Genomic DNA, 23,229 nt, shown 5'->3' with positions numbered 1-23,229 from the left:
CCAAGAAGTCCATCGCTCCGTCAGCTGTGTGTGCTGAGGCATTGTTGTGATGCAGGAGGAGTTGCTCACTCTTTGGCTTTGGGTGCTGTGGCCTCCATGTGGCGATGACTTCTGGCAGACATTTAGTCACATACCAAATAGCATTTACTGTGCAATGTGTGTCTGATGTAGCAGAGGTGAGATGACCATCGTGCTGAAGAAAGTGGTCATCACTTTATTTACAGAGTTCCTACATCTCAAAACTTTATCAAAACTCACCTGAAATGTACCATACAGAAAATGGCCTCTTCGATTTGGAGTCATAATGATACCCCCATGTTTGATACCTCTATGTTTTGTCACCTGCAAAGATATTGTCTTTAGACTGCCCTTTGGCAACATTTTGAAGCATAAGTGACACCAATCCATTCTTGGGTGTTTTTGGACTTCTGTCAGGGGATGTGGTAACCCAGCAGGCACCTCTCTCACATACGTCAGAATGATCGCGTGAATGGTGGACTGCACCACAATCAGTCCAGTATTTAGGATCCCTTTAGTGTCACAAAATATGAGATAAGGATAATCTCCAATCATTTTCCTTACAGTCTCAACGTTTCATTCTGACTTAGCTATTGCTGGGCGACCATAATAATGTTCATCTTTGAGAGACTCCTGACCCCTTGAAAATTCATGAGACAAGTTTCTGACTGAACTGGCAGGTTCACGAGACTCGCCAAAAACATGTACCAGCATTCTTCTGCATTTAACTTCTTTTTGTAGCCATAACCAATCGCAGCATGAAAATCGTGGCATGACAGATCCACGCACTGTGTAAGATTCAGCACTTCCTGTGTCTTCACTCACCATTCACAGCATGGTTTGAAATCCAGTGGTGCGGTAACTACCACACATATGCTCCAAAGTGAAGAAACAATGCTCTTTCAAACTGAAACAATCCCATTGTCATCAGATATCTGGTTAGAGAGTTGACACAGTTCTCGTACACGTGGTTGTATTGGGAAATAGTTATCAGTGCATTTGAGCATGAATGCAACAACAACAAAAAATAAACATAGTAAAATCAATATTAGTTGCTGATCCACGCACCTTTCACTGTTATAATTCCATAAACCTTTACTCATTTCAGAGGGCTAGATTCCATCGATATTTGCGACACTTTTCGTAGAGCTAGGTTCCGTTTATATTTGCTAAATATATATTGTTCACGAGTTACTTTCCTTGTCCATACGTTTATGTGGCATCATCAGTGAGGCTTTATTTTATCGCATTAAAATATGCAAAATGTTGCACAATAATGTCAGTGATTGAAGAATTAGACCTAAGCATTTAATTTGCTTACTTTTTCCATTTTTCCATTAATTTTAGTCTGTTTGCTTTTATACAATACTCATTCAATGGTTGGTTATCTAGTCATTTGAAAAAAATAGGTTTCTTACTGTAGTCCCAAAATTAATAAAAATTTCTTCCACTGCAATATGTTGTTCAAATTTGGTTGTGTTCTTAAGATTTTTTGTGACATTGTTATCGTCATCTGTTTTTCTCATGTGAAGCATGTGTCAATTTTTTTTAACATTGGGAAAGACTAGTAAGTAGTTAGAAAAAGTGCAACAAATTACACAATAAGTGTTTGTGCTTACTTTTCCAGCTATCTTGATAAAAACATATTGCTGCAAATAAAATCTAGCCAGCCATTTACAGAATGTTGTAGAAAAACAAACAGAATAGTAATCAAACTGAAAATCAAAGTATTGCAGTAAATATTGTTAAATGTTTAGGTCCCTTTTAAGTTTCTTCTATTATCATAAAACATGTAATAATTTCAGGTATGTGATAAAATACTAATGTATTGATGACGGTGCAGTTATGTTGAAAACATGTTTAGAGCATCACAAGCAAAAATGATTGTTCATAGGTTTCTTCATTATTTGCCTCATGCAGCAGCAGCAGCAACAACAACAACAATAATGGGAACTACTACTTCTACCGCCGCCGCTGCCGCCGCTGCTACTGCTACTGCTACTACTGTCTTCTTTTCATTGTTCCTTTGTCTGACATCAGCATAGGGTCGGCATAATTATGTATGGAATTTGTGTGGTTAATTAAAACAGTTTCTGGATGGTCTTTTTTCACCCCCCATTACCCCCCCCCCCCCCCTCCCTCATTCACATCCACCTTCCCTGGGGCAGAATATGAGCACCCCAACTGTCTGCGTGTATTGTTCAGTGGAAGTGAGAAGTTTCACCTTTACCCTTGTATTTCAGATCTATGGTTATCTGTTACTTACTACCAAAAATTAAGGTAATGATTTCTCCTGCTTATTCAGGAATGAGACAAAGAAAGTTGTTGCTGTTGTTGTTGTTGTTGTTGTTGTGGTTTTCAGTCGAAAGACGGGTTTGATGCAGTTCTCCATGCTACTTTTTCCTGTGCAAGCCTCTTAATCTCCAGATAACTACTGCAACCTACGTCCCTCTGAACCTGCTTACTGTATTCATCTCTTGGTCTCCCTCTGACTTTTACCCCCATACTTCCCTCCACTACTTTCAGAAATGCTTTTCTCGCCATTTCCAGTGTACATTTTATATCCTCTCTACATTTGCAATCATCAGTTACTTTGCTGCCAGAATAGCAAAACTAATCTGTTGCTTTAAGTATCTTGTTTCCTATTCCAATTCCCTCAGCATTGTTTGATTTAATTCAACTACATTTTGTTGATGCTTATATATTGTCTTTCAAGACACTCTCTGTTCTGTTCAACTGCTCCTCCAGTTCCTTTGCTGTCTGACAGAATTACAGTGTCATCAGGGAATCTCAAAGTTTTTACTCCTCCTCCAAATTTTTCTTTGGTTTCCTTCATTGCTTGCTCACTGTACAGGTTGAATAACATCGGGGATAGGTTACAACCCTGTCTCACTCCCTTCTCACCAACTGCATCCCTTTGATGCCCCTCGATTTATGTAACCATCATCTGATTTTTGTACAAATTGTAAATAGCTGTCCGCTCCCTGTATTTTACCTATGCTGCTTTCAGAAATTCAAGGAAGGTACTCCAGTCAACATTGTCAAAAGGTTTTCTACTCCAAAAATGCTATAAATGTAGGTGGGAAGTTGGGGGGGTCAGTATTGCCTAACTTGCTTCTACATTTCTCTGGAGTCCACACTGACCTTCCCCAAGGTCAGCGTCTACCAGTTCTTCCATCCTTGGAAGGAATTCATGTCAGTGTTTTGCAGCCATGACTTATTAAACTGATAGTTCAGTAATGTTCACACACGTCAGCACCTACTTTCTTTGAAACTGGAATTATTACATTCCTCTAGAAGTTGGAGCTTATTGCATGTGTTTGTTACGTCTTGCAAACCCCCCTCCCCCTCCATTTTTTATTTCCTCCTTTCATTAATTACATTCAGTATCTTCTGTGATATCCACAGATACAGATTTCTACTAGACTTCGTGTCTCTACCTATTTGATCCTCTGCTGCCTTCTCTATTTCATCCCTCACAGCTACCCATTCATCTTCTGATGTATTCCTTTTCCCTGATCCAGTTAATTGTTGCCTAATGCTCCTTCTGAAACTCTCAACAACCCTAGATTCCTTCAACTAACCCAGGTCCTATCTTGTTAATTTTCTACCTTTTTGCAATTTCTTCAGTTTTAAACTACATTTCATAAACATTGCATTTGTAAATATTTGTCACTTTTCAGCCTTAAAGTGCACAATTTATTCTCAGCAATCAAATTTTTATGTTGAGGAACAACCAGAAAATTCATTAATTATTTTTACCTCTATTTACAATATAAACAAAGCCTCTTTCTGACTAACATATGGAATGCACTTGATGTCACAGGTTCTAAAGGATTACTATTTCTTCAACATGGGAGATTTTGGCGGTGTGATGGTAGCAGTGAAGTATTACAAAGCCCAAGGGGAGACACGGGAAATGCTGTACTCGACTGACGAGGGCTTCACATGGCACACGGAGCAGTTCTACAACCAGGATCTGCGCATGTACGGCCTGATGACAGAGCCAGGCGAGAACACTACAGTCTTCACCATGTTCGGCTCGGGACCTCAGCAGCTGCGATGGCTCATCATCAAGGCTGATCTGCAGAAAGCTTTCAGTGAGTGTGTTTCTGAATATCCTGTAGGTTGCATATTACCATAGCATTTTTTTACTAATATCATTTTAGTGCCAAAATGTCCTTGCTGGATAACAGTACAACACTTACTGCTGCTAAGGCACTGGATGGTTTTGTATGGCTGTATCTTCAACTTTAGGACATAACAGGAGTAGTCAGAAAGTATTTACTATTACCTAAAAAAAAATAAAGCTACATAATTAATTTGTTTCTCGTAGGTCCAAGTCTGCTGTTATGGTGCGCACTGAAATCCTCATGGCACAGTACCATACGTGCATCTGAAGTGTTTTTGACCCTGTATCCCTCTTTAAGTCATCTAGTGAATTTTCTCTGGAGTTTTACAGTTATTTCAATTTTGTTTCTGGATTTTGTTGATTAAATTGTCCCAAAAAAATATTGCGCATTACACTCTTCATGTGTCAGCCAGTACTGATGGCATATATTTCTGTCTGTTATTTGCCAGTATTTTAAAATAGAATTTTTAATGTTCATCCCAGATTAGTCTAATTCTGCATATGGTTTAACATTGTTTATTACTGGGGGTAATGAGACAACGATAAATGCAACATGGATCGAACAGGGAGAGTCGGTGGGGAAGACCTTAAAACAAGTGTTTACTGATATGAATAGTACCAGAGGATATGTTGTTACACCACATACTCTACTAGACTAACTAGTGGTCACGCTATGAAATAATGGGCACATGAACTTCAGAACAACATTTTGTTTGTAATGAGAAACCAGCTGATGTCTTCTGTGCTGCCTGTCTCCCCACATTGTGTGTGGAATGAAAGAGAAAATGCTCTTGTAGTTGAGACATCTTGTATGCATAATCGTACTACTTTTTCAGAGGATGAATTTGGTAGTTTTTACACTAATGTTAGATATGCTTGGTGTGTCACACATCTGTAATATGACAAGACATCACATAGTTGGTTCATTTCTCACTCTCTCTCACGAGTGTCAATTACAGTAATGTGCCTTGCCTTTGTAGCATTCTTTCTGGTAGTGGGTGAATGGTAAAATTATTGTTGACAAAATTCTGCAGGAAAAAATTGAATACTCGGAGACTTGGTGAATAGAACATCTGATACGTCCTTGTGCTCGAGGTAGTGTTTGCATTCAGCGTGCATCCCTTGGTGTAATATTGGATGTCCAAGATTTAGAAAAGTCTGTGTATGCAGGGAAAACATTGTTTTTACATATGGTGTACGCAGGTATTATACATGAAGAAATGTGAATATATAGATTACACACGTTTATGTGAGGGGCGCGATCTGTCAGTCTAATAGAAAAAATTTGTTCTGAGGCGGATATTGCTAAATATTATGTATTTCATGATGACCGGCTTAGACGGAAGGTTGCTGCCATCATCTGTTCTTCGGAAACTTAAAGTGAATACTTGTCAGTCACATATGAGCAGCACATTCCACCCATAATATAGCATAAGCACATTCGTTTGTCAGTAATAAGATGAAAATATAAAATATACATGGCAACAAATTTGTTTGCTGAAGTGAAATGGCATAGCTGTAAAGTGTAACATCATAAACTTTACATTGTCTGTTTATCGTGTTACATGTTACACCTATGCCATTTCACTTCAGCAACACATTTGTTGCTACGTGTATTGAATAACTTCGTCTTCTTATTAGTAACAAACCAATGTGATTATGTTATATTATGAGTGATTGTATTCACTGTAAATTTCTGAAGATCAGATGATGACAGCACGCTTCTGTTGAAACCACTCGGCTTGAGAAGAAATTTCTTTCCGTGTATGGTTTATTTTGACCATCACGAGAGACAAGCAGATGCATGTGCATTGTTACAAGCCAACAGAACAATTTTGCATCCTGTGACACACACACACACACACACACACACACACACACACACACACACACACACACACACTGGGGGGGGGGGGGAGGCAGTCAAAAAGGCAGAGGAGAGGAGGAGATAAGGGGAAGACTAGTGCAGTTGTGTTGGTGGGATAGAAGGCATGTTTAGTACTGAAGTAGGGGAAAGGGGCAGGTGGACAAAAGGGACTAGCTAAGTTTGAGGCCAGGGGGCTTATGGGAACAAAGGATATGTTGTAGGGACATTTTTCAGCTGCCCAGTTTGTAAAAGTTGATGCCAGTGAGAAGAATACAGGTAGCACAGGGTGGGAATCGGTCACTGAAATCAGGTGCACAGCATTGTACAGCACATTTGGCAGCTGGATGATCTGACTGTTTCTTGGCCTCAGTTTGGCGGTGGCCGTTTATGCGGACAAACAGTTTGTTAGTGGTCGTGCCCATGTGGAATGCTGTTAAATGCCTGTGATAGGACTTGAATAGATGAAATGGAAGAATTTATGAGGCAGATGTTGTATCTAGGTGAATTACAGTGCTGTGAGTGACACAGAAAAGGTTTGGGAGAAGAGGTGAAGAAAGGCTGAATAAAAACGTTTTGTAGATTGGATGGGCAATGGAGTACCGTGGAGGGAAATTGGGGAAAATATTGGGCAGGCTATTTCACATTTCTGGGCACAGTGAGAGGTAGGCAAGACAGTGAGAATGTCATTCACTTGCTCCAGTACTGAGGGCACTGACCGGGAGACCACACCTATTATTATTATTTCTTTACTTTCTCAGACGTTAAGTCTGGTTGAGAATGGAAAGTGACGCGGACCTTGATCAAGCGTCACTTCCTATTAACTGTACGGTATGTGTTATATTGCATTTAGGAACTTTCGGGTAATTGAACATGTATCAATAATTACGGATTTCTGTAGTTGTATATATGTGTTTGGATGTAGCTGTATTGCATTGATGTACTGGTGGATATTGTGTGGTATGACTCCTGTAGTTGATACTATAATTGGTATGATGCAACTTTATCCTGATGCCACATGTCTTTGACTTCCTCAGCCAGTTGGATGTATTTTTCAATTTTTTCTCCTGTTTTCTTTTGTATATTTGTTGTGTATTGGGTATGGATATTTCGATTAGTTGTGTTAATTTCTTCTTTTTATTGGTGAGTATGATGTCAGGTTTGTTATGTGGCGTTGTTTTATCTGTTATAATGGTTCTGTTCCAGTATAATTTGTATTCATCATTCTCCAGTACATTTTGTGGTGCATACTTGTATGTAGGAACTTGTTGTTTTAAAAGTTTATGTTGTAAGGCAAGCTGTTGATGTATTATTTTTGCGACATTGTCATGTCTTCTGGGGTATTCTGTATTTGCTAGTATTGTACATCCGCTTGTGATGTGATCTACTGTTTCTATTTGTTGTTTACAAAGTCTGCATTTATCTGTTGTGGTATTGGGATCTTTAATAATATGCTTGCTGTAATGCCTGGTGTTTATTGTTTGATCCTGTATTGCAATCATGAATCCTTCTGTCTCACTGTATATATTGCCTTTTCTTAGCCATGTGTTGGATGCGTCTTGATCGATGTGTGGCTGTGTTAGATGATACGGGTGCTTGCCATGAAGTGTTTTCTTTTTCCAGTTTACTTTCTTCGTATCTGTTGATGTTATGTGGTCTAAAGGGTTGTAGAGGTGGTTATGAAATTGTAGTGGTGTAGCCGATGTATTTATATGAGTGATTGCTTTGTGTATTTTGCTAGTTTCTGCTCGTTCTATAAAGAATTTTCTTAAATTGTCTACCTGTCCATAATGTAGGTTTTTTATATCGATAAATCCCCTTCCTCCTTCCTTTCTGCTTAATGTGAATCTTTCTGTTGGTGAATGTATGTGATGTATTCTATATTTATGGCATTGTGATCGTGTAAGTTATTATTATTATTATTATTATTATTATTATTTTCCAATCCTCAAAACAGAGTTGATGCAACAATTCTCAGAAAAATTGACTTTCATATTTTCCAACTATCTTCCATACACTAAAGCAGTGTGGCTATGTGGTAGACTGTTCGCCTGCCATGTGGGGGACCCAGTTTGTTTCCTGGTCTATTCAGTTTTTTAAACAAAGATGAATGTCTCTGAACTGTGACATAGATAGAGAGGGAAACAAATGTATTTTTTTTTTTAGTTTAAAAAATCTTGATTGTAAATCTTGTATTAATAACTGGTAATTAAGAATTTATATTTGCAATGAAAACTGACATTTTTGTACAGTATGTGATAAGAAATAAGACGACACAAAATTTTCATAAAAATGATTAGATGCATGTTAATTAGCATATATATTATGAATTTTATGTTTAAATTGATAGTTATTGAATTGAAGGAAAAAAGAAAAATATAATGACCAGAACGAACTCAAGCCAACAACAGTGACGTCAAGTTAATGGCTGGTGACACGTCATCTATTGATGTGTATATTCACATTTTTGTTTTAGGATGGCAAAGCCAAAGAAGTTGAAAGCATTAAAACCTTGTTGTGGTGGCAGATTGATCTGTAGATTAGCCTGCAGTGTAGGTTTTGTCGGAAGGTGACAATTGGGTTGTGAGTTGGTGAAGCCAGCGAATGTGAAATTAAATAAATCTGGTTGTGGTGATGGACTAATCTGTAGCTTTGCCCAAGGTGTAGGCTGGAAGTTGACAGTTCGGTTGTGAGTTAATGAAGCCAACAAATGTGATGCGAAAAGCCTGTAGCTTAAACCATTTGCAAAAAGAAAAAAAAAAAAGGAACAGACCATCAGTATTTGTTTGCCATTCTATGTGCACAATTGAGATGGATAGATTTTCTGATGTGTCGAAAATGTCGTTGCAGTATCCCAAAACTAATTTGAAAACTAACTAATTTTAGTAGCTACTTGGTGAAAAATTTCCTTGTAGTGTTGAAATGTATTTTTGTGTGTGGTTTTGCATCTATACTTTGTGTAAGAAGGCAAATACACAGCTGTTTAATCTTCCCGTTTTACAGAGTACAACTGCACCAAGGATGACTACAAGTTCTGGTCGCCGAGCACGGACCATGTCGGTCACATGCCGTGCGTAATGGGGATGCAGGAGACATTTGAGCGGCGCACCCCTCACAGCAACTGCTACAGTGGGCGCGACTACGTCAGGATGGTCCAGATGGAGCCCTGCGGCTGCGAGAGGGATGACTTTGTCTGGTGAGTACTCGCAGTAAGCCTGTCGCAGGAGGCAGTTATGTATGCCACTGAACTACACTGTTGTCTGTTAAGATTGCAACACCATGATGGTATTGTGCAGTAAATGACAAACTGGCACGAAGAGTATTATGTACCTGGATATGCAAATACGTGTTACAGTGCATCCACACAAGGCAGGTACAAGTACTGACATCTATGATTATAGATGTTTTGAGACTCATGAAGGTCTATGGAACCACATATGACGTCTGTTTGAAAAAATTCTGGAACATTTGTAATGTCGTGCTAATGGTGTGTTGGAGCATAATGTGGTTGGCATTCCAGCCTGCACCTGTGGTTGCGTAACTGCTGGAAGTTTCATTGTTGTATACCTGTTACTGTTCAGTGCTGTGTTAACAGAACATTGTGTCACACCGTTTGCAATTTTTGAGATGGTAGAGTTAGAGGAGCAGTGCATTTGCATTAAATTTTGTGTGAAATTCGAGAAAATGTTTACACACACGCACCGAATAATGCAGGAAGCCTAGGGTGATGGTTCACACGGCTTACAAATGGCTGGATGGAAGATGACTCTTTCAGGTTGCCCTTCAACTTATACCACTGGTACTAGTGTCAGGAACGTCGGCAACATTGTGTGTGCCAATCGAAGACTGACTGTCCAAGAGATTGCAGAAGAATGTAACGTTTCAACTGGATCATGTCATGAAATCCCGAGAAGGAAACAGCATGATATGTGGTGAGGCAATTAGTGGCTTTTGCATTATGATAACGCACACGCACATTCGACCCTGTTGGTGCATGACTATTGCAAAAAAAAAATGCACTGTGTTGCCTCATCCTCCGTAATATCCCAGCCTGGCCCCTGGGGACCTTTATTTCCAAAGTTGAAAATCCCATTGAAAGGATGAAGATTTGCAGCGATAGACAAGATAAAAGAAAATTTGCAGATGGCACTTCGTGCGATCGGGAAAGAGGCGTACCGAGGCTGCTTCCGAAAGTGGAAACAGTGTTGAAGTGATGTGTCTATTGTGGAGGAGAGTATTTCGAAGAAAACTATGCACAATAAGTAAATGGTAGTGTAGAAAAGTTTGGTGGACAAAGTTCCAGAATTTTTTGAACAGAACTCATTGTGTCATTTCTGATTACAGCCCCCGTGCCTGGGTTTCAGGCAAGATCCCCCATTTTGGTTTATGCTGAGGTACTATTCCAATAGAGCTGGAGAGCTTCTGCAATGCTATTGGAGTTTAGGAGGAATACCAATTAGGTTGAGATGTGAATGGGAGTTTGGAGGTGTGAATGGGAATTTGGACTAAGGAGTGGGACATGCTAGGGTAGTCAGTGCAATTGTGCATTTGCTTAAAGATGTAAGAGTGTGCACGAGTTTCATGTAGGATCCGTCATTTCATTCAATGCTGTGGTGCTATTCCAGTACAGTTGGACACCCTCTGCAATGCTACTTGAATTTAGGAGAAATATCAAATTTGGCTGAGGTGTGAATGGGAATTTGGATTGAGGATGGAGGCATGCTAAGGTAGTCCGTGAGTCCGTGCAGTTGTGCAAAGCCACTGTGCCAGGGTGGCGTGGTGGTTAGTGCATCTACCTTGTGACCAGGAGACCTGGATTTGTATATCGTCCTTTGTACAAATTTTTGTCACCTCAGTCTGCATATATATTTCATAGATTTTTGAGACTTGAAAAGGTCTCTGGAACTAAATACAGTAAAACTTCAGTAACACGAATCTGAAGGGACCGAAAAATCAGGAGCTCGTGTTAAAAAAATTTGTGTTAAGTGAAAAACACAGATTTTAATAAGTCTACATGTACAGCAGTACACTAATGTGTAATACACTACACTATCAGTCATGTTATTATAGACTTATAACACTATAAAGTGATTGTAAAATCCAAGTACTCACAAATTATGTATGTTACTTTCTTGGAAAAAATTCGGTCATGGTTCGCTGACGTTCATGGGAACGATAATATTTTGTAATTTCACAACCAATTGTAATGAAAGCATCCGTAAACCCAGCAGTGATGTCGGATGTTGAAGCGAACCGTTCTAAACAGTCAAAGGCTGTAAACATCTCCTGACAGGTAGGTGGAATGGTATCTGTATTCTCTTCCTCTTCACTTTCTTCTGATGGCCCTTCCTGCACCTCGTTCACAGCTTTTGGCACATCAGATTCCACAGAAGCACATACGGCAACATTGTCGTCTACACTAATGAATTCTTCGAAACTAATCCCAGGGTTTGCAACGTCCTGCAGAACTGTCCATTCATCAGGTGAAGTGACATCTTCTAACTCGTGGACATCTTCAGTGTTGCTGTGTCTCCAAGCTCTGTTAAAGCAATTCCCTATGTGATGTGGCGATACTGAGTTCCAGGCTGCTGCGATCGCTTTTATTGCGTCAAGCAGATTCCAATTTGGGGTTTCACTATTGTTTTCAGCAGCACGAATTGCAGCTCTTACAAGTCGCTTATGATAATCTCTCTTCATGAGAGGGATTATGCCTTGGTCCAAAGGCTGAAGGCGGCTTGTGGCATTGGGTGGGAGAAACGGAACCTTTGTTAGATAGGTTCAGATCACGAACATTATGGGCAGTACATCGTCCAATGTAAGAAGAACATGTCTATTTTGAGCAACCATTTGACTGTTGAAATGAAGAAGCCACTTGCGATATGATGTGCCATCGATCCAAGCTTTCTTGTGGTGAGAGTAGATGCAAGGTAAAGTGTCCATATTTATGTTTTTAAAACAACGTTGTTTTTCGGATTTACCGATAACCCAGGGACGAAACTTCTCACTGCCGTCAGCATTACAGCACAGTACAACTGTCACATGTTGTTTGCATCGTGCTCCACCGTGACACTTATCACCTTTTATCCCCAGGGTGTGATTTGGAAAAAGATTGTTTGAAAAATCCAGTTTCATCCATGTTAAACACATTACACAAGGCATACTTTCCCCCACTCGATTGAATTCATGCACTTTCTTCATCAACTTTATTTGCTTCACCACAAATTTGTACAGATGAAATTGAATGTCTCTTTTGGTAGCGATACAACCAACCAGCAGAACAACGGAAGTCTTTAATGCCCATATCTTTAGCAATATCATTTGTTTTTGACTGAATCACAGGGCCAGTTAAAGGTATGTTACATGCACGCATATGATTGAACCATTCTAGCAGTAACGTCTCGATGTCTTTTTACTTGGCGGTACGAAGTCGTTTGGATTTGTTTCCAGAACCTGATGCTGCAGCATTAATAATTTTTTCTTGATTCTTAATAATCGTAGATAAAGTAGATTTAGGTATTCCAAACTGCTCTGCAATTGCTGTTTTCTTGGTACCACGGTCCACTTCATCTAGAATCTTAAGCTTTAACTGTACATTTAGAGCTGTCTGTTTCCTCTTTGCCATTTTCGCGTGCTACGGTACCGGTTGTACCTGTAGTTTTTATTCAGTATTCCAACTCGATACGGCTACGACTTACAGAACACCTGTCAAATCTGGCACTGAGTACATTCCTAAATGCTGCTGCACACATTATTGAATGTCTTACAATGTACAGCATACGTTGATTGTTGAGGTGATAATTGCGGCTACCGACCTACAATACGTTAAAAACGAATCAACAATCAGTATAATTAGCTTTGTAGCTACATTTCCTACATTCATTTCGGAAGGGGGGGGGAAAAAAAAAAAAAAAAAACCGCTTTAGAATACTCTAAGGTCGGAAGGTTGTGTTACGGTGAAATTTAATTACGCTAGGAACTGAAACAGAGTTTGTAATTCGCCTTAACCAAAATTCATGTTAACTGATAAAACGTACCATAAGAACTAATCTATTCCTGAGGGGACCAATATTTTTTTCGCGTTAACTGCGAGTTCGTCTTATGAGAGTTCACGCTAACGAGGTTATACTGTAGTTTCATTTGATAAAAGAAAATGGGTGCAATCTAAATCAGCCATTATAATATGTATAGTTGTAATCTGTCATGAAGCCATGGTTTATAAAAAAAAAAGTGACATGTTTTACTAAGGAACTGACTTTAGCCTGCATCCAGAGATGTGTCTTCATTCCTTTTTGACTAGTTGTGCATAGCTTGTAGTAAAAATCCTGTACAAAGGAAGAATACAGGCAAAAGTGACACTGTGCTATGAGCACTGTGCCAGTATTGCTGCAAAAGACAGAAATCTTACATTTTATTCCCTTGCAGTTCACAGTTTTGAAATTAATTCCCGCACAAATTGTGAAGCTGACTGTTACATTCCTTAGTCGTGCTGTTCTTGCGTGCAGCCCTGTGTGCAAAACTTAATTCTGTATGAGCAAAAACTAATTGCTTACAGTGATGTGGGCTTCTTCCAACACGAGACATCACTGGACTGCATCCGCAACAAGACAGTGGAAAGCCCCTATGAGATTCCAGATACATGTAAGCCGGGAGCATTCTACAGCCGAACAAAAGGCTACATTCATATCCCAGGAGACGCGTGTCAGGGCGGCAACGAACAGCGCTACCTCCCAGAGTCTCTGCCTTGCCCCGTTCGGTAAGTATTTTGTGTTACGATTGTTCTCCTCACTTTATTTTACAGTCTAATACGGGTGTGTGTGAGTGTTCTGTCAAGTCAATAACTCTGTTGTGTATGCACAATTTATAGAGGACAGACAGTGTTATTTTACAGTTACAGAGAATGTTTGAGAAGGACTTATTTACTCTTGAGGAGGTGTAATTACACATATTGCCAATACACATATACAGGGTATTCCACAACTCGTGTTACATATTCGCTACTGCGAAACACATCTGCTCTATTGAACAAGTGCTCATAGCTCTTAAGGTATACCTTGTAGAACTCATGTTTACTAGACATATTTTCTGGTTTTGGTCCATACCACCACCTCTGAAAATTGCTTACACTACTGTCTTAGCGGCAACAGTGCCAGTACATGTACAGGGTGTGGTAGATAAGTAATGAGACTGGCCGCCGCGCGGCGCTCCAGTCGCTCGCAGGGCGGTCTCCACCTGTGCGTCACGTGGTGGGGGATCTGAGCTAACAATAGAACCGGTTCGCAGTCGCGTCGGAGCTCTGGTGCAGTGAGGGTCGAGCTTCGTGTATTACGTTGTTTGTGTGCCCGTGACACTTGTGAAAACGCTGAAGATGGATCGCTCGATAGAACAGCGGTATGCAATCAAATTTTGCTTTCGCTTGGGCAAAACTGCTTCGGAAACTTTTGCTATGATTACGGAGGCCTACAAAGAAGACTCCCTATCAAGAGCTCAAGTGTTCCGATGCTTTAATGAATTTAAAAACGGGAGGGAATCCGTTGAAGACATGGAACGATCTGGACGCCCTTCAATGAGTCGTGTGGATGAAATGGTGGCCAAAGTGAAAGAACTCCTGGACTCCGACCGTCGTTTAAGTCTCAAAATGATTGCCGATGAGGTCTCCGTGAATAAATTTACGGTTCACCAAATTGTTACGCAAGATTTGATGATGAGGAAAGTTTGCGCAAAATTGGTTCCCCGAGTGCTCACCGCCGAACAAAAGCAACAACGAGTGGACGTTTGCCGTGAGATGTTGAATGATTTGGAAAATAATCCACACTTTTTAGACAACGTAGTAACAGGCGACGAATCGTGGACATTCCAGTACGACCCAGAGACGAAAGCCCAGAGCTCGGAGTGGCACACACCGGCATCCCCGCGGCCGAAGAAAGCAAGAATGTCAAAGTCCCGCATCAAGACAATGCTGATTGTGTTTTTCGACAAGCGGGGGTTAATTCACACAGAGTTTGTCCCTCAGGGGAAGACTGTCAATGCCGAATTCTACAAAGAAGTCCTTCAGCGATTGCACAGAGCCGTCAAACGGAAGCGACAGGACCTTGCTCAACGCTGGCGTCTCCACCACGACAACGCTCCGGCGCACACAGCGTTCCTCGTGACCTCCTACTTGACCCGAATTGGAGTTGAAGTTTTGCCACAGCCACCATACAGCCCTGACTTGAGTCCTCCTGATTTCTTCCTATTTCCGAAGGTCAAAAGATGCCTGAAGGGTCATCGTTTCGACGATATTCCGAATATCCAACGTGCTGTCACGAAGGCACTAACTGGGATAACTCAAACGGACTACAGTGGGGCCTATGAAGCTTGGAAAACGCGCTGGCAACGTTGTGTCGACGCCCAAGGCGAGTACTTTGAAGAATATTAACGTTTTGTACAAATTGGATCAATAAATTTGTTTTTCTAGACTGAGTCTCATTACTTATCTACCACACCCTGTATGCCACTGTCAGAGGTATCAGAACGGTTTTAGCTTAAAACTTTCGACTCATTTGTTTCCAGTACTAGAACCCTTACCTCAAGTTGATACATTTATCCTTCTCCATCATCCTAGAAAGTTTGTAATATTGTCACAAAATCACCCTGTATATCCATCAGTGACAGGTGCTGCACCTATAACTTTGGCACTCTTTAGTGTTGTCGGATGGCGTTTCTGGACATGGGTTCCTATGTAAATCTTGACCTAGTAAGTCCCCTCTACAACTTCTAGAAGTGTGTAACATGATTATGAAACATGCTGTATAAGTAAAAAAAGTGCCTAGCCTTCAGAACTTAATTCCATTTCCAGGGAGCAGGGACATATAGTTTTGAGGGAAAGGAAGGGGGAGGTTAGGAAAGAAAGGACAGGTCACTCAGAAAACAACAGCTAACGGTTTTGAGTTTGTGGATTGGTTTCTTCCTTCCTGTAAACTGTCTTTTGGTAGTACTTGGTATTTTGTCTGCTGTTTGGCCGGTCATTCCATTTTCTTGAAATAATAAAATTTTCTCAAACATAATTTCCTTTTGGTATGATAGTTGTAGTGTTTTTCATAGATGTTTCAAAAGATGCCCTTAAAAGTGATTGCAAAACCACATGACGATGACTTGTTCAGTCCTCGAAATATTGTGCATAAAAATGGAATTATCAATCGAACTAGACTGGAAAAAGACATTTTTTGTATCAATTCTGCCAGATGGAAAAAACTGAAGTACTCTGAAAACGTCGGATGTCAACATAGCTTTGTACATGTACACACCACTGGCAAGTATGTAAATGAGGAGTCATACATCTGCATGACAGGTAGAAAAATAAAAAATTAGGTAGTTCTCTGCAGAATCTCTGAAGAAAGGAACTTGAGTTAGTTATTAACAAGGAGGAGGGATAGGATGATAGCACATGTGCAGGTGCTACTCTCAGATGAAGAGGTTAGCACAAGAAACGAATTTGTAATGGACCACATCAAGATTGGAGGGGACAGGGAAGTGTTGCAAAGTGTTGGTACCAGAGCTGTCAGTGTACATAAGGAAGTGTGAAATATCAGGTGTCGAGGGAGCACTATGAAGAAAGAGGTGACATGTGTGAGACGGCATTATCGTCGGGAAGGGGCCTCGTTGAGGTTATCCATTTTGCCGGCTGGTCCACTTGTGCAACATACAGACTTTTGGGGCTTTCAGATGTGACAGTGGCTTGATTTTGGACAGCATGGGAACACGAGGGCAAATGTACTAGTCATCGAGGTTCCGGTCGACCACATCTGACGCCACTAGGGAGGACTGCTGTATGTGATGATGTGCCAAGTGCACACCTGTGCCTGCCACCTGAGAACAAGTAGTGGACTCCCTGCAATGTTCTGTGTCATCCCGCACCATTGGTCAGAGGCAGGCAGCAGCCATACAAGGGAATTACCATTCCATGTGTAAGCTGCCATTAACACCACAACACAGATACCTGCATTTAGTGATGCTGTGACTGGAGGGTGTGGACAGCTGACAAATGACGTCGCACTATGCTTGGTGATGAATTGCAGTTTTGCAGTACCATAATGCCCCTCGTCAGTAAGTGTAGAGGCAACCTGGTGAGAGGTCCCATTCTTCAGTGCATTGGACATACACAGTGGTGTTACTACTAGCATGATTGTGTAGGGAGCCATTGTAAATGACCTCAGGTCATGGCTGGTAGTGGTTGAGGGAACTGGCTGTATGAGGGGGTATACCCCCCCTCCCCCCCCCCAAATATATATATATATATATATATATATATATATGGTTATAATAGAGGGAAACATTCCACGTAAGTAGTCTCACTTTGTATTCACCTTCCCCTTTTTACCGTAATCTACTATACAATTTTATCCTGCCTATATATACTCAATAATACGTAACCCACTTCCAAACCATAACCAAGAAAATTTTATTTTCCGCTTTCAACACTACCGCTGCTATAAAAACCACCGTTTCTAGTTCAATAACAGCTGCTTTCACGTATAAAACAACCATTTCGGCTAGTTCTAATAACTTTCACTATATTTCCACTTCCGTTTTTCGCACATCACTGATCATTTTTAGCCACTCCCCACAGGTTTTAGCGTCATTATTTCTTCCTCAGACAATTCTTAGCCCCATTTTCGTAATCTTTCACCACAACACCACTCCTTTTAATACATTCACACGTTTTTTCGAAATTTTCCCGAATTTCTCCGTCCTTTAACGTGTTTTAGCGGCAACACAACCACCTAACCTTTATGCACATCGCTGTCTACCAACCCAAGTTCACCACAGGATCAACTTAACCATCACTTTTTCGCCTTGTTCCATACCAGATCTCCAGTTGCTTTCTAGTTCACCTTTATCTCTCCCCATATATTTTTATCTTTTATTTTCATTTCAACCTCATGTTACACTTTCCACCTTCTAATACCATGTCACCCTCACAACACCCCGACAAAAGCGGCTTGTGTCTGTATATGTGTGGATGGATATGTGTGTGTGTGTGCGAGTGTATACCCGTCCTTTTTTCCCCCTAAGGTAAGTCTTTCCGCTCCCGGGATTGGAATGACTCCTTACCCTCTCACTTAAAATCCACATCCTTTCGTCTTTCCCTCTCCTTCCCTCTTTCCTGGTGAGGCAACAGTTTGTTGCGAAAGCTTGAATTCTGTGTGTATGTTTGTGTTTGTTTGTGTGTCTGTCGACCTGCCAGCACTTTCATTTGGTAAGTCACATCATGTATATAGTTATAATAGAGGGAAACATTCCACGTAGGAAAAATATAGCTAAAAACAAAGATGATGTGACTTAACAAATGAAAGTGCTGTCAGGTCGACAGACACACAAACAAACACAAACATACACACAAAATTCAAGCTTTCGCAACAAACTGTTGCCTCATCAGGAAAGAGGGAAGGAGAGGGAAAGACGAAAGGATGTGCCAGCACTTTCATTTGGTAAGTCACATCATCTTTGTTTTTAGATATATTTTTCCTACGTGGAATGTTTCCCTCTATTATAACCAATCATGTCTGCTTGTGTCTGTATATGTGTGGATGGATATGTGTGTGTGTGCGAGTGTACACCCGTCCTTTTTTCCCCCGAAGGTAAGTCTTTCCGCTCCCGGGATTGGAATGACTCCTTACCCTCTCCCCTAAAACCCACATCCTTTCGTCTTTCCCTCTCCTTCCCTCTTTCCTGATGAGGCAACAGTTTGTTGCAAAAGCTTGAATTTTGTGTGTATGTTTGTGTTTGTTTGTGTGTCTGTCGACCTGCCAGCACTTTCATTTGGTAAGTCACATCTGTGTGTGTGGATGGATATGTGTGTGTGTGTGTGTGTGTGTGTGTGTGTGTGTGTGTGCGCGCGCGCGCGCGAGTGTATACCCGTCCTTTTTTCCCCCTAAGGTAAGTCTTTCCGCTCCCGGGATTGGAATGACTCCTTACCCTCTCCCTTAAAACCCACATCCTTTCGTCTTTCCCTCTCCTTCCCTCTTTCCTGATGAGGCAACAGTTTGTTGCGAAAGCTTGAATTTTGTGTGTATGTTTGTGTGTCTGTCGACCTGCCAGCACTTTCATTTGGTAAGTCACATCATCTTTATATATATATATATATATATATATATACACACACAAAATTCTAGCTTTCGCAACCAACGGTTGCCTCGTCAGGAAAGAGGGAAGGAGAGGGAAAGACAAAAGGATTTGGGTTTTAAGGGAGAGGGTAAGGAGTCATTTCAGTCCCGGGAGTGGAAAGACTTACCTTAGGGGGAAAAAAGGACAGGTATACACGCGCGCGCGCGCGCGCGCACACACACACATATCCATCCACACATATCCATCCACACATATCCATCCACACATATCCATCCACACATATCCATCCACACATATCCATCCACACATAGCCATCCACACATATCCATCCACACATATCCATCCACACATATCCATCCACACATATACCGACACAAGCAGACACACACAGAGGCAAAGAGTTTGGGCAGAGATGTCAGTCGAGGCGTAAGTGCAGAGGCAAAGATGTTATTGAATGACAGGTGAGATATGAGTGGCGGCAACTTGAAATTAGCGGAGATTGAGGCCTGGTGGAAAACGGGAAGAGAGGATATATTGAAGAGCAAGTTCCCATCTCCAGAGTTCGGATAGGTTGGTGTTAGTGGGAAGTATCCAGATAACCTGGACGGTCTAACACTGTGCCAAGATGTGTTGGCCGTGCACCAAGGCATGTTTAGCCACAGGGTGATCCTCATTACCAACAAACACTGTCTGCCTGTGTCCATTCATGCGAATGGACAGTTTGTTGGTGGTCATTCCCACATAGAATGCGTCACAGTGTAGGCAGGTCAGTTGGTAGATCACATGGGTGCTTTCACACGTGGCTCTGCCTTTGATCGTGTACACCCTCCGGGTTACAGGACTGGAGTAGGTGGTGGTGGGAGGGTGCATGGGACAGGTTTTACACCGGGGGCGGTTACAAGGGTAGGAGCCAGAGGGTAGGGAAGGTGGTTTGTGGATTTTATAGGGATGAACTAAGAGGTTACGAAGGTTAGGTGGACGACGGAAAGACACTCTTGGTGGAGTGGGGAGGATTTCATGAAGGATGGATCTCATTTCAGGGCAGGATTTGAGGAAGTCGTATCCCTGCTGGAGAGCCACATTCAGAGTCTGATCCAGTCCCGGAAAGTATCCTGTCACAAGTGGGGCACTTTTGTGGTTCTTCTGTGGGAGGTTCTGGGTTTGAGGGGATGAGGAAGTGGCTCTGGTTATTTGCTTCTGTACCAGGTCGGGAGGGTAGTTGCGGGATGCGAAAGCTGTTTTCAGGTTGTTGATGTAGTGGTTCAGGGATTCCGGACTGGAGCAGATTCGTTTGCCACGAAGACCTAGGCTGTAGGGAAGGGACCGTTTGATGTGGAATGGGTGGCAGCTGTCATAATGGAGGTACTGTTGCTTGTTGGTGGGTTTGATGTGGACGGACGTGTGAAGCTGGCCATTGGCCAGATGGAGGTCAACGTCAAGGAAAGTGGCATGGGATTTAGAGTAGGACCAGGTGAATCTGATGGAACCAAAGGAGTTGAGGTTTGAGAGGAAATTCTTCCATCACGACAACGCACCTGCACACGGCCACCTCTATTGTTTGTGTCTGAAAATAGCACAGTTCCGCTGCCCCACACACCTTACTCACGTGACCTGGCTCCGTACGACATTTTGTTATTTCCGTGCACGAAAGGTGACATGGAAGGACACCGGTATGACAACATTAAAAGAGACAAGAAAAAAAAGAGGGAGCAGCTGTCCGCCATTTCTAAAGATGACTACAAAAATTGTTTTGAACAGTGGAAGCATTGATGGAGGGTACTTTGAGGGGGATAAGGTTGTTTTGTTCACAGATTCAAAATATATAGCTGTTAAAAAATAATTTCTTTTTTTTTCTTTTTTCTTGTTACCACCTCGCACAATGGAATGACATAAATATCTTGCCATTCTCATGTGTTAACTCTCATGTGACAGTATTGTGGTACCATTTTTCAACGGTGCTCCTCCACGTGTCACATGTGCATCGTCGAACTGTCTGTGTTAAATCAAGGTTCCCTGTGATCAGTATGGTCCCCAGATCAGTCCCTGGTGAGACGTGTGGGACAAGCAAGGACATCAACTCTGTCTTAGTGCCATGGAGCAGCTTGTCTCAGAAGAGAATACAATGGCTTCATGACACCCTTCCCAACTGAATCAGTGCATGTAACCCAGCCAGACATGGTGCAATGTCATATTGATAAGTGGGAACTTACTGGCAAGTTGTTTGCAAATCTGACTCGGCTTTTTAATTACTATAATTAAATTGCATACACTCTCAACATAAGAAGTTTTACTCCGTTTCCTTCTGTATACTTGGTTGCTTCACCTTTGTGTGTGTGTGTGTGTGTGTGTGTGTGTGTGTGTGTCTGTCCAGGCCAGCATGACAGAGAGACCATACATTTCAGGAAAGAGGGAATGGAGTAAAGCTTTGTCATGGTAAATAGAATAAAACTCCACGAGTTTGAGAGGATATGTACCGTATTTACTCGAATCTAAGTCGCACTTTTTTTCCAGTTTTTGTAATCCAAAAAACCGCCTGCGGCTTAGAATTGGGTGCAAAGCAAGTGGAAGTTCTGAAAAATGTTGGTAGGTGCCGCCAGAACTAACTTCTGCCATCACATATATGTAGCGCTACACAGGCATGCTTTGTAGGCACAAAGATAAATACTGGCACCAAAACCTCTGCGTCAGTAAGTAAATTTAAAAAAAAAAGGTGGAAGACGAGCTTTTTTTTCTCCGCCCTGGGTTTCGACCACTGCATTTTCATACATTATCCAACGAAGTAAATACAAATTCTGTATTGTTCACCTTCCAATGTAGCAGAATTTCAATATACTACGAAAATCTGACTGGCAAGACTGTTTGGGATGTTTGTCAATATGGCCAACTCTACATTCACAATTTTTTCCTACCTGTGAGAAGAGATGGTTGCTAATAGGAACCTGAAGAAATGTGAATCACATGCAGTATTCTCTGCACCATAAGAAAGAATACGAATATAAACATTTTGCCATGTATTCTTTCGTGTTTGCTGCTATCTCATTTATATCCTGTCTGCCTAATAAACTACGAAACTAGAGTGAGACAACAGCAAATGCGGAAGAATATACATACTGTGCCGTGTTTATATTCGCATTATTCTTATGCCTAATAGTGATACAATCAGAAATGAAGCATGGCAACTGACTAGATTTGTAAATCTAAGATGACTAATTTCTGTGTATAATTTGATGTCCTAAAGAAGCGGCCGCAAAGATTTTCAAACGGAGGAAAATTTTCGCCTAACTCTCGTTCAGAACATCTTCTATCATACGCAGTCTATTATTTGGTTCTTGTTAATCATTATCAAAGAAAGCAGCAGTGTAAGTAACAACAAATAGCAGTCTCTTGCCATTGTTTCGCTAATGAGACGATTCCTGTCTTTTTTTTACATTGTAAGCGGCGGTAGCGCGCACAAAAGCAAACCATGCCATGAGCGGCGACAGGCCGTAAACACTCATTATCAGAATGCGACAAACAATGCACGACACAGTACAGTAATGCATTTTCAGCTTAGAGTGGCGTAAACACCTATAACAAAAACAAACGGCACTTATCAGATCAAAGCAAAATAGGCAATCGATTCAAACCAGACGAAGCACGTGAAAAAGGAAGGGTACCCCTATAAATACGGACGGAGCGCCTGATGCTTAGCAGTGGCTACCTGGTAAAGCTTACCCGCTAAGCTTAAGACTCGAACCAAACTACTGTAGCTGTATCATCTTTCATTCGACCTAAATTGTGTCTCGTATTACAATGGACCAACTTTGTTTCGATTTGGAGGTGCGGCCTAAAACTTTTCTCCCCCCTTGAACTTCGAGTCTCAAATTTCAGATGCGGCTTAGATTCGAGAATTTTTCTTTTTTTTTTTTTTTCCCTTTATTTCGAGTCTCATTTTTCAGGTGCAGATTAGATTCGAGTGCGGCTTAGATTCGAGTAAATACGGTAATGTTAGTTTAGTGAGCACAAAATTGAGCCAAATCTACAGAGGACTTGGCATTATGAGTCCACTCATCAGTATTATGTTGCAGCCTTCAACCAGTTATTAGAAAAGATAGAACACACAGCCTAGCTT

At 41.3% G+C, this 23,229-nt stretch overlaps 1 protein-coding gene across 2 annotated transcripts in view; it reads left to right on the top strand.

The window, feature by feature from the left end:
• Positions 1-23,229, top strand: part of LOC126210428 (sortilin-related receptor-like) — a 204,193-nt gene that overhangs the window by 42,144 nt on the left and 138,820 nt on the right. For both annotated transcript variants that reach the window (XM_049939658.1, XM_049939659.1), the window contains exons 8-10: positions 3,845-4,118; positions 9,018-9,210; positions 13,567-13,767. In XM_049939658.1, the coding sequence (XP_049795615.1) occupies positions 3,845-4,118; positions 9,018-9,210; positions 13,567-13,767 (668 nt within the window). The remainder of the gene's footprint in view (positions 1-3,844; positions 4,119-9,017; positions 9,211-13,566; positions 13,768-23,229) is intronic.

This window comes from Schistocerca nitens, chromosome 10, assembly GCF_023898315.1.
Source record: "Schistocerca nitens isolate TAMUIC-IGC-003100 chromosome 10, iqSchNite1.1, whole genome shotgun sequence".
Taxonomy (NCBI): Eukaryota; Metazoa; Arthropoda; class Insecta; order Orthoptera; family Acrididae; genus Schistocerca; species Schistocerca nitens.
Note: the sequence above shows the minus strand (reverse complement) of the source record. Positions and strands in the feature narration are given on the sequence as shown.